A 12,071-nucleotide genomic window follows, 5' to 3' on the forward strand; every position below is an offset into this window, starting at 1 on the left:
CTTGTCCTCATTGTCAGTTTGTAAAGGTTACTGCTCTGAGATATCCAATCGTGTAAGCCTCAGGATCAAAGGTTATCGGCGAAGCTTGTATTTTTGTTTACATTTGGGTGTTGTTGCTGTCACTCAAGAGACAATGTCAATGCAAAGTTTGCAAGAAAGCCGGTCGATACTCTGGAGAGAGAGAAAAAAAAGGTGAGGTTTGCAGGTCAAGAGATAAGAACGCTGTAAAGAAATTCAACTTTCACTCAGAGCACGCACAGACACGCGCACACATGTATACATGTATACACATTCTTGCACGTGTACACACAGCACACAGGCACATATACATGAATAGATATATATACACGGATACACATGCATAAACACACACACAAACAGATATATGCACATACGCAGACACTTCACATGCGCACCACCACGCAGACACACACACATACATAGACTAATTTATTTTCTGTCGTCCCTCCAACATCAACACACACACACAGATCGCAGTATCAGATGGCTCAGCCTGCATGCCGACATGCACTAACAAGAATGCGCCGACGGCAACGACCGCCATTCGACACCAAGCATCTCTGTGACGTCACGACATTTTATCCTTTCTTCTCTTTCCTCCTTCTTTCCTTCCCAACAGCTTACTCTTTGCTCGACCTTTTAGCTTTCTTCGTTTATTTTTTTCTTTCTAAGGTATTTCTTGATCTCGTTGACCTGTGTGCGTCGACAACATTTACCCATGCGTCATCGTGGAAACATTTGTAGTGACGTGTCCACGGTGTTGGAACTTAACTACAACAACGGGCCGCAGGTGACCACAATGCCCGGCGCCACTTTGTATCGACCCTCCTTCTGTCCCCGCTCTCTGGAATGAAGACCGGCGCTGTTTAATTTGCTAACAGCAGGATGTCATTTCTTTCTTTCTCTCATTCATTCTTTCTTTCTGCCTGTCTTTCTCTGACTTGATGGCAGCCCCACAACCAGGACTTTCAACGCTAAACAAAACTAGGAATATATCACCTGTTTCTGAACCCCTTTCTTTTTCCCTGAAAAGGGTCTTGAGTCGAGGGAAGCCAGACACTAAAGTCGTTTAGTCCAGCGACTTCTTGATGTCCAGGACCTGACTGGAAGGTCAAACATACTCTCCAGGCAAGAAATCGCCCGGATGTACACTCTAATGAGCTGTGGCCAAACCATTGGGTAACTTAAAACTTTAAACGGCAAGTTAAAAAGATAAGGAGGGGTCCCGGGCCTCTCCTCCCATGTAAAGGTAACGAATGCAGCTTGTATGATGACTAGTGTCATTACCACAGTCTACTGTACTGACTAAACAGTTTTGCAAAAGAAATGGCAGCTCACAACGAGCCTTTTTGTTAAAGAGTTGTAATTACTGAGTGCAAGGTGTGGTTGTTAGTGTGTATGGGGGGAATCCTGGTTGAGAGCGATTCTTGCACACAACACACCTACACCCGCTGTGTCCCTCCGGTGTTTACGCAAGTTTAAATTATCTTCCGTTAAAAAAAAAACAAAATCTGCCCTGAGTGTGTGTGTCGGAGGGTTGGTGTTAGGGGGATATAGTAAAATCTCAAGCTGAGATTTCGACATCAAGAAAGCCGGCTATGAGGCTAGAGGGGAGTGTGGGGAGCAGCGGCTTGTGTTTTGTAAACGATTCCCTGTGTCGCGAGTGAAAATTGTTTTCCTGGTGGAGACTGGGTGAGAGCGTGTCACACAGACCTCATTACACCATTGGGAATGAGCCACACAGCTTCTACAGCACTGGTTCAAAGAGCCCTCGATTAGCAAGACACTTTCTTGTGTCTCTTCTGAAGGTGTTTGCAGACTGGAGGAAGAAAATCCGACTCGACGATCCTGTATTTGAAGTGGAAACGGTGAAGTTTTGGGGATTTCCACCCCCTTCCCTTTCCCCCTTGCCTCCTGCAGAGCAGGGTCTTTACCTGGCTAAAGACTGAGTCATGTTTTGTTTGTGAGCCTGCCAGGGTGTGGGAGGGGGACACGCAGGAGGAGGAGGAGACGCACATGAACTCGGGGCTCAACTCTTCTCTCCGAGTCCTCGGGCTGTCGGTAGCTGAGAGTCTGTCGTCCTGTTGGCTCTCACCATCGGTAAGTTGCTTCTACTTCATTTACCGCCTGCTTACCTTGATCTTTTCTGGTTGCTGTGAAAAATCAGGATGTTGTTAGATTAATCATGTTTCTCGAACAAACGCAGTCCGCGCAGGGACTAGGGAGTGGAAGAAAGATGGAAAGCTCAAACTACGAAGTTATTCACATAGATTGGGAGACAGGCAATCAGATGCTAGTTTTGTCTGTCTCCACATTTTTGAGGTCTCATGCTGACAGACGGGATCACAAGCAGTTCTACTGTTGTATACAACGGTTCTTCCATCATTCTCCCGGTTTGGCGGTGATGGAGGTGTCACTTTTGATAAACACTGTCCGTATGAGGATGTCGTATATCCCCTAACTCTTCAAACCACAGAAATGACAGTGCTTAAATACTCTGTTTTGGATAGATTTGCCTCCCTATGAAGACAATAAATAAATATGAATAGCCGAAAAGTAGTAGAACTCAACATCATCGCTATGTTTGTGAGTATTAGAACAGGAATATCGTGGACTTCAAACCGTTCATTTCTTAAGCAGCGAGCTATGATCGAGTGACGTATGGAAAAGGCCACGTAACATAACACGTGCATCACTTTCTGATTGGGTTACGTTTAGCTCTGTAAAACATTACAGTTACAGTTTTGCCTTTTTTTTAAATATAAAATTTGACGTGATTGTCCACATCTGCTGAAGATCACAATGACCACGAATTCTACCGTCAGCCCTGACTTTTGACCTCTCAATGGTTGACTGATAGCTACACACCTTCACATCCACTGTGTGACGTCATGTGGTGATTTGTGTGGTCACACACACACACGTGCTTCTCGTCCTTTGCTGCCCAGAGGTAATAACTGTCCACAAAAGCCGCTTTATTCTTTTGGTTAACGCGCGTTTTCTGGCTGAGCTGACTAAATTGTCTCCCTTTCTTTTCCAGGATGACAGAGTTGTTGTCCTTAGAGATCCACACGGATACTTCCTGTGTCCATTATTATTACTTGGGACAGGAGAGAATGCCTTTTGCTAATGTAGTGAGTGAAGTAAGCATGGAATGACCAGCTAAATAAATAAAACTTGCAGCAAACTTTTAGCAGAAAACAGAGAAGAAAGAAGTGGGATAAAAAAGAAAAATGAACATAATATCTACATAAACCAAGCCGATGTAAATAAATCATTAGATAAACACAGTTTCTGTAACATAATACAATCAATTCACTTTCTTGATCCTCTTGCCATTTGAAAGAGCCATTCTAAAGGAAATACATGTTTATCACGTAGAGGTACCAGGTTCCCCCCTCCCAACCTTGACCGTTATATGAAAGACTGAGTAAACATATCTGAGTGTTTACTGATATATTTTTCAAGTTCTTAAAGACCTGGGGAATCAAGTGCTAAACATGTTTTTCCTTTTCTGTATTAATTCTAAACGTGTTCGCCTTGCAACATTAAGAACCCATTAAACATCCGTGTAGTGTTCTATCGCCTTGAGAAATCCTTGCTTTTCGTTTAGCAAGATTTTGTGTGTGTACGTGTGTGTGTGTACGTGTGTGTGTGTGTTCGTGTGTGTGTGTGCATGTGTGTGTTAGGAGCTCCAGCTAATCAGAGCGTGACTTTCCTTCAGGATTTCAACTCGCGGTTATGCAGGGCAATAAAACCATGATTTCACACAGGAAAAAAAAAAGATGCATAAAGTTTAAAATGTTATAACAGTTATTACCGGAGGGATTTACATTCATTTAAAGAACAGGACACTGCTAGTGGTGATGAGAGCTCACCCCTCACTGGAAGTAGAGATAGATGGCGTAGACGTAGTGTAGGTAAAGCGCTACAGGACGGGGTGTAGACATGGACACTACAGAAAGTGTGTGAATAAATTCACAAATAATCAGCTGACATATAACGGCTGTATTGTTCAACCGTATTAGGCCATAATGATCTGGTATAGTATAATGATCTGTTAGGTGTGATGAACTATTGATGATTAAATAGTCTTGTGAATGATTTTGTGCTCTATGCTATGATTATTATCCTATTAGTCGATGGATCGCAACCAGTAGCCTTATCGATCTGCTAATCACTGATGCATGACAAAGACAGGTATCGATTTGTCAATTGTCCGTGGACCTGCATCGACCTTTGACCCAAGACACGCGAGGGTGAACGAAGTGTGAGGGTGGGAAGGTCAGGAACACAGTCTAATGGTGCTGCAGTCAAACGTGGGACATCGACACACTGTAGCTGTGGCTGCTGACATCCATGACCCGTGACGAGTAACAAAAGGTCAACACTGAAATTGCACCGTGGGAACTTTTAAAATACTGGGAAGCTCAATCATGAGCCGCAGCCACACACACCCAGGGCGAGAGAGCTGACATTTGGTGTAATGTCAGTGATTTATGGTCGTTATGAAATCCTTCGAGAGTAAAGCGCAAAGTTTGATGGGAAGTGGGGGCCGTGGGAGGTGCGGGGGATCTACTCCCCCGCCACTACACTCCGCCTAAGTGTCGCTGTCCGCGGTGACGTGTTGAGTCGGTCGCTGGGCAGCGGCCCCGTGCCCTGGCTGGTGGTGACTGGTGACAGCAGACAATAAATGGCCGCTGGGATGAGCCAGGCCACCCAGGGTGCTGGACGGTTAGACCGGCGGTGCGTGGCGGCTTCGGGTGGCCGAGGTCCTGATGGATCACTTTACAGTAGCGGGTGGTGATCTGCCTGAGGTCACACGGAGGTGAGAATTAAACGCCGCTGATAAATATAAAATATTACTCGCTGATGTCTGACCGCATTCCCATCGTATGTTTGGCTTCTGTGTGTCAGGTCTGAGCACGTGACTAGTAATATGGGGAAGCGCGCGCGTGTGTGTCTGTGTGAAAGAGAATGTGTATGAGCGAGACAGAGAGCCTCTTTGTGTGTGTCTGTCTGTGTGTGTGTGATGGCAGAATATTTCAATAGGAATAAATACTCTGAAATTAGGGTCTTTCACCTGTCATGTGGGAACATCCAACCTACATTTAGCAGGTTTTTAAAGTACCGTGCACAAACAAGAAAAAGGGGTCGAGCGTATGTGCGTACATCATTTCTTTGTTACTGTGAGCGTCTGTGAACTGCACGACTGTACACGATTGACAAACATAAATAGCGATATGTATCAAAGAGAAGTTTTGAATCAGAGGAAATGGTTTTCTCAAGTGCCTGTCCTAACAAGCACTAATTTTAGTTAGTAGGTATCAGAAAGTTCGAAGGATTTTCCCCGACAGACGATTACAGTACATCGCGCCGGTTACTTTGGTGACACCAGGTGACCGGTGAGATCTAACGGTCCTTGCGTGTCTCGGATGTTGTTTTTGCAGCCAGTCAATAAGGTCGAGCCGCAAACAGGTTAGAGTCGGAGGTCAAACGTTGACCCACTAACCTTGCCCTTGCCGCTGTTTATTATCCTTCTAATCCCAAGGTGTTCGATGTACTTTATGTTTATATATACAACCAGCACAGCACACGATTCTGATATCATATTCACCCACCCACACTCACCAAAACCCACCCGGTGTGTGAGACAATGACGAGGAGAGGAAGTGTACAAACCTTTTCCAACTGAAACCACATCTTACCTCGGTATGAAGCAGACGAATTCAACTGTCAAACACTAATCCTTGCATAATAAATAGCATTACTGTCAATTCTACCTCGGGTGGGCTTTAATACCTCGCACGATGGTTGCAGTGTGAAACTTAGTACTTTCCTCTGCAAACATCGAAACCACCCTCCGTCTCGTCTACCTCCCACCCTAGTCGTCGTACATCCGCCACAAAGGACTGTTTACACGGGAGAGGTGTCTTTCAAAGGAGCTCAGATAAGGGTTAATGTTCCTGGATGATTCATGAACTGTCACCTCTCATAGATCAATGTTTTGACTACGAAATTGAAAAAAAAAGGCTTCGTGTAAAAAATATACAGGATAGATTTGGCCATGTGCGTCTCCACCCCTCCTCTCTCTACCCCGCCCCACCTCCTCTTCGTTCTTGTAAACCAAATTAAGTTTATGTTGTCGCTGGCTTAATAAATAATAAGTAATGTCAGTATAGTTGTTTTGTTTATTACTATCAACTAGCATCACAGCACAGTTAACAGGGTATTATCTCCCCGCTCAAAATTTATGATATATTTATTATTATGGTAAACAGCGGAGTGTCGTCGTTGATGCAAGGTGTTGAGGATCTGGTAGCGGTGAATTTCCGTCAGCGCAACAGCGGGGGCAGGCAGGAGTAGGGCAGGAGACCAGTCTCATAAAACACATTTCGACAGCAAGGTGTCATTTGACGCATCTAACTGGGCCAGCACACCTGCCGTGGGATCAGACGACAGGCTTAGGGAGGACAGGTGCGCAGGTGACTAACGGTGTTTTTCATGCTGTGGGTGCATACGAAACTTTTAACCTGAGGTGCGCTTTCCGAGGCTTCAGGATCACATTCATTGCACTCCTGCATCGTTGTGCAGTTTGGACTTGTGTGGGTTGTTCATAAACAAGTTGACCTCTCAAGCGCAGGAGAGTTGTGGCCCCTCTACGTTCTCGCGCCGTAGTGTGAGATTGTGAAGGTTTATGTTTACTACAAGAGACATCAGCACAGCAGTGACCCTCCTACGTTTTTGAGCTGTGGTACAGGACTTGTGAGGTTGTGGGTTGACTTCACGAGGCGCCGTAGTACAGGACATCAGCAGTTACTCTGCTACGTTCCTGCACCGTAGTGTAGGACGTGACTGCAGCGAGGCATGAAGACACTACAAACGAAAGGTTCATTAGGTGGTGTCCAAGGTGTTGATCTTGCCATCCTGGATGGATCAATCTCAAGCTTATAGAGCTACTGGAGAAAGAAAAACAGAAAAAAGAAATAAAAACCATGATGTTTGGGTGGCAGAGCAAACCGTCCATTTCTGCTGTCCAATTGTGTGAAAACATCAGTTGACAGAGGTCAGAGGTCGAGATTACAGAAATCCCTCGCTGATCTGACAACTTAATAGTTGATTATCGTTTGTGTTTGTGTTTGAGGGGAGCCGTTACAGGAGGGGGGATCTGTCTCGCGGCTACTGGTTCAACAGTCCCCACCCCCGTCCCACGTCTCGTGGAAACACCAATGCTGTGAGGTCATGCCGTCTGAATCGAAATATTTGTTTTTAACCTCGTCTGTGTACTCGCGAGATCTTTTCTCAAACACCACACTCGGACCTCCAGTAAATACAGTAATCCGCCAACGGCACTGGCTGACGTCAGCGGAATCTTCCAGTTACCAACGGCATTTGTCAACAAAAGTTGCGAGCCACTCAGTGCTGTTGACGTCAGAGCCTTCTGAAAGTAAATAATAAGTAAAAAAAAATTAACTGAATACCAGTTAGATAGAGAAAGCATTTTCCGCGCGAGAAGACGAGCTCCGTGCGCAAACCAGATTTTTGCCGAGCTTGAAAATTTTACGAGTTATAGTAACTTCACATTCTTTGGGAAACTCTGATAATACTGTGTTGACAGACCTTTACAGCTATTTTACAACCGTCAACGGTTCTCCAAGAAACGGCAGTTCTACAAGGAATGGCTACTAGTGTTCGAAACTCTGTTCATCTGTCTGTCTTCTTACCGCCTCCAGACTGAAGTCTACTCGTGTCTATTCTTCCAGGAGTTCTGCAGTTCTGCTGGCTACAATCATACACAGTGTGCAGATAATACAACCGTTAAGGTCGCCGTCTGACCTACAGGAGTGCTACAAGGGTCTCAGTTTAACCTGGCCTGTATAGCTCCACTCGGCTGTGACATAATCGCCCCGGTTAGTGACGCACACAGCGCACAATTTAATGACCTACGACCTTTCAGCAGGGGGTGAAGAGGTCGCTGGGGTCTCTCTCTCTCTGCAATAAAACCACGGGGGAGAGGAGTGAGGCAGTCGAAAATCACCAGCAGAATCGGCGGTTACTGTACCTCGTGCAGTCAGCAAATCCCTCCCGGCCTATTCGCACCATGCCGGTGGCAGGACAAATGTGAAGAGTCGCTGGGAAACTTGCAGGAAACACCTCAGAATATTGTAGAAGGATTTTGTTTTTTGCAGCTTCGTACAGCTCGTCACTTGTCGACGGACCTGCGGTTGGTGAGCTCGCGATCTGTGGTGCAGATGACTGTGCGCGCTGCGTGTGTTGACGTCCTCCTTCCACCCAGCGCGTGGATCGGCGCAGGTTTGTCGGGTGCGGTGTTTGCCGCCGGCCACCGATTCGGCGACTGTGTTTTTCCTTTTTTTTCTTTTCACTCCTTTGAGTCAACACTTTGGTCAAGTTGACAACAGCTTCAGTGTCATTGTGGTCGGGCAGATCAAGTGCAAGCGCCCGCCGCAGGGTGTCGACAAAAGGCAAGAAAAGTTCAGAGGAATGTGGCGACGCTTGCTCGAGGGTGTGTGTGCGCGTGAACAACGACTCGCAAACATTTGGTCATCGATCTGTTTGTCAGTGTTGGTCCCGAGACTGGCATTCTACAACTAACCTCAAGAGCAGAGAAGAGTAAACACCATCAAAGACGAGAGTTAGTGTTGGAAAAAAAAAAAATACAGAAATTTTGAAAAACACCAGACACTGAATTTCTGTAGAGAATAAAACCAACCAGAGCATAGAGTCGAACTTACGAGTTATTTTGTTTACAAAACATCCAGTGGGATGCATCAAGAGGTGAAGGAGACTGGACCTGACTTGGAATTTCCAAGTTTGACTACCTACGCGGGTAGAGAATGCCAGACGTCGTCTGACGGGGATCACAAGTGAACAGCGGGGAGGAAAAAGGAATCGCACACACGAACGACAACTCATGGCGCAAGGAATTACCTCCCTGCAAGTTGGAGAGACTCGGCCACGGCGGCCACGAGCGAGCCTGTTGATGCTGCTCCCCCTCCAGGGAGTGGAAAGTAGGATGGTCCGACCCAGTCACAAACAGCGCCATGGACGGGACTACTAGCGCGTGGGTGGAGCAGGATGGTGGACAGGTCGTCGCACTACACGGGCGGGACGAAGTCGCCGGCGCCCCAAAGGTCGGAGGTGACAACGGTCTCAGCTTCCAGCTGGACATCCTGCAAGAGTGCCAGAGGAGTGGTAGGTACAGTACAGGTGTCAGGTGTGAGTGAGGTCTGTACAAGTCGTTGTTTGTTGTGCCGCGTGTCCGGCAGTGCACACCGCCTGCTGCTTGCAGTGTCACGTGCTCGTGTCAGTGAGTGTCATGTCACGCGTGCTGTCAGTGCGGCACAGCCTGTAGTTGCACTGATAGACGCGCTGGTAGGGCACTGAGTGTCGAGGTGGGGTTTGTAGGCCGCAGTCGGGTACATGCCATACAATGTTTACAGCTCGGCTGATGTAGTCGGAGGTTCACTGTTCACTGGTACGTGTAATCATGTTTTACATGTTCACATCTCGTCAACCACCAGTTCTGGTATATCCACTTACTGTCTCACATCTGTAATATTCATTACTCTCTCACATACTCACACAAATAATAACAGCACGTGCGTGTACACGCGTTTGAAAGCACAGTGAGTCACCCCAGTGTACCTGGCTTATTGTGTATATATCGTATATCGACACCTGGCTTCATCACACCTGTTGTTGTTTGTCCGCGGCATTTCCGCCTTGTCCCTCAGATGTAGTCTCATGTCTACAGTTGCTTGTAGTCGGTTGACGGCGAATTCTGAGTTAGGAACAATAAATGCCAGCCTGCAGTTCACCATTGTACAGCTGTCTCCATAGCACCGCACTGACCTCCCTCCGGCAAGAGGAGTGACAGAAGAAAGTTGACATTTACTGTGATGTCAGTGATTTATGGTCGTTATCAAATCCTCCTCCATTAGAACGGAAAGTTTGTTGGAAAGTGGAGGGCGGTGGGAGGCTGCACTCTGATTAAGTGTCAAATTGAAACAAATAAAAAGGTAAGAGATGACAGGTCTGTGAGGTTGGTTTTAATTAGGAATAGGCAGTTGGCTTCACTGTTTTATCATGCCATCGCTTGGTGTGATTCTTCATGTCGTCATTTCGTGTACTCAATCATCTCTCAACCCTTCATTTGGTTCACCTGCCAGGATGCTGAATCGTTTGCCACAGACAGTGAGCAAAGGGTAGGGGGGTATGTAGAGAGAGCACGAAGTACAGGTAAATGTCATTATCCTGATAGACCAGGCTGACATTTTCCCTGTCGAGCAATCAGATCTTAAAACCTCGTACATACAGGTGAGGAGCAGGTTTGCATGAGTACTTACAGGACAGGCCTTGTAATCTACTCTGTAGGTACATAACATGACTAACCAGCCCACGATCGTCTGGGTGCCCTGACCTCTCTCCAATCATATCAAGAATCTGCCAGAGAATTCAACAAAGGGTGCCTACATAACATAGTCGCCCTTTCTCCGGCTTGTCACTAATTTATTAATCAAGAACACTTTGTAAGGGTGTGGTGTGAGTGAATGTCTATGTTACCGAGCAGTAAGGACTCACCTGGCTAACTTAATCATCGTCGGCCAGGTAGGCAGCCATGGACACCATGTTGTCCTTAGCTCACCTGGTTGCAGCATTGTTGAGGTGCAGTTACTGATTGTGGTGTTAACTATTATTTGTTTAATGTTTGACATGTTATCCAAAAGCGATAATCACCCACAAGAAATGTCCTTATTTGTCAACTTTGAGAGCTCTGTCTATCACTGCACTGCAGACAGCCATGTGTAAAGGTTTTGCTGTGTTGCAGTTCAAGCTTTCTTGGAGGATGCAGACAGCGTGTTGTCGGCCCTGGATCAGTGCCAGGCGGAGGAGAAATGTCTGATGCTCATCAAGCGACCCAAGGACACTGCTAGAAAGGTTAGTCTGTGCTCAGCGAACAGGAGTCGTCTGCTGTCTCATCTTGATGGGGTTTGTTGTAAAGAAGATAACCATCAGATATGACAGAACACAAATTTGTAATGATAATAATGATAACAACATATTATGTAATATTTGTTTGATTTTTGTGTCGGGTACTTTTTAGAAAAGTGGTTTCTTTAGAGTATGGAGTAAAGGGCGATGCGGAGAAGAAGCTGAAATATCTAGAGAAAATTCCGCATCCAGATGATAGTCGTAGGTCCATGGACTGGATCCGAACTAGGAGGTCATATCTTCTGTATGGCAATGTCCGCACACAAGCTGCTGAAGTGTGTAGTCAGCCAAGTATAAGCACAGTGAAGCTGGACTGATAAAGGATGCAGCTGATAGCAAGATGGAGCTGTAGGGCAATGACCTGATACTAAAGGTCCTCATTCTCCTCACACGTGACACAGCATCTAGCATCACCTCATGTGACCTCTCACCTGTGTTTGCGCGATGTCCGATGACTGACTACAGCGCTGCCCGATGTCACCTTAGTGGACGACCTGTTACCGTGTAGAAACAGGACCTCTGGTCCACAGGTACCCTCGAGGTAGACTTCGCAACTCTCATCACTTCGAGGTTAAACTTCTGGCCGCCACCCCACCTCCCACTTGTGTCCAAATCTCTTCGAGGCTGGGCTTGCTATTACCTGGGCATTGCCTTGTCCATCATCAAACATCTGACCACCATGTAGTGATGTAGTCGTCATAGCACACTGCGGACACCTTAATGTACCCGGCAACGACCGCAGCTGTGACAACACATCTAACATAGTGACATCTGAAGGTAGTCTTGCCCTCTAGGTGAGGATGTCTTTGTTCAGAGACTTGTATTTCTGTTGTTACTTTTTGTATATAAATATTTGTAATAATAAGCTTATACATACCCGGGTGCTTCACGTGCTTTCAGATGTTGAAGAGTCACTCTTGGGCGAACCTGTCAGTGTCCGAGCCACAGCTTTTCCGACAGTTCAACGGGGTTAGCTTGGGCCAGACTGAGCCGGTGACACACCAGCCTTACATGGTGCGTCACTTCCCACACCTCAC

At 46.4% G+C, this 12,071-nt stretch overlaps 1 protein-coding gene across 5 annotated transcripts in view; it reads left to right on the forward strand.

The window, feature by feature from the left end:
• Positions 1 to 12,071, forward strand: part of LOC112572385 — a 45,488-nt gene that overhangs the window by 26,514 nt on the left and 6,903 nt on the right. For 2 of the 5 annotated variants that reach the window (XM_025252044.1, XM_025252052.1), the window contains 2 exons: positions 10,871 to 10,980; positions 11,935 to 12,048. In XM_025252044.1, the coding sequence (XP_025107829.1) occupies positions 10,871 to 10,980; positions 11,935 to 12,048 (224 nt within the window). Of the gene's footprint in view, positions 1 to 1,635; positions 2,122 to 8,724; positions 9,235 to 9,371; positions 9,518 to 10,870; positions 10,981 to 11,934; positions 12,049 to 12,071 lie in introns of those variants that run through there. The other 3 variants (XM_025252077.1, XM_025252061.1, XM_025252068.1) reach the window with 3 other exon arrangements.

This window comes from Pomacea canaliculata, linkage group LG1, assembly GCF_003073045.1.
Source record: "Pomacea canaliculata isolate SZHN2017 linkage group LG1, ASM307304v1, whole genome shotgun sequence".
In the NCBI taxonomy this organism is placed as follows: Eukaryota; Metazoa; Mollusca; class Gastropoda; order Architaenioglossa; family Ampullariidae; genus Pomacea; species Pomacea canaliculata.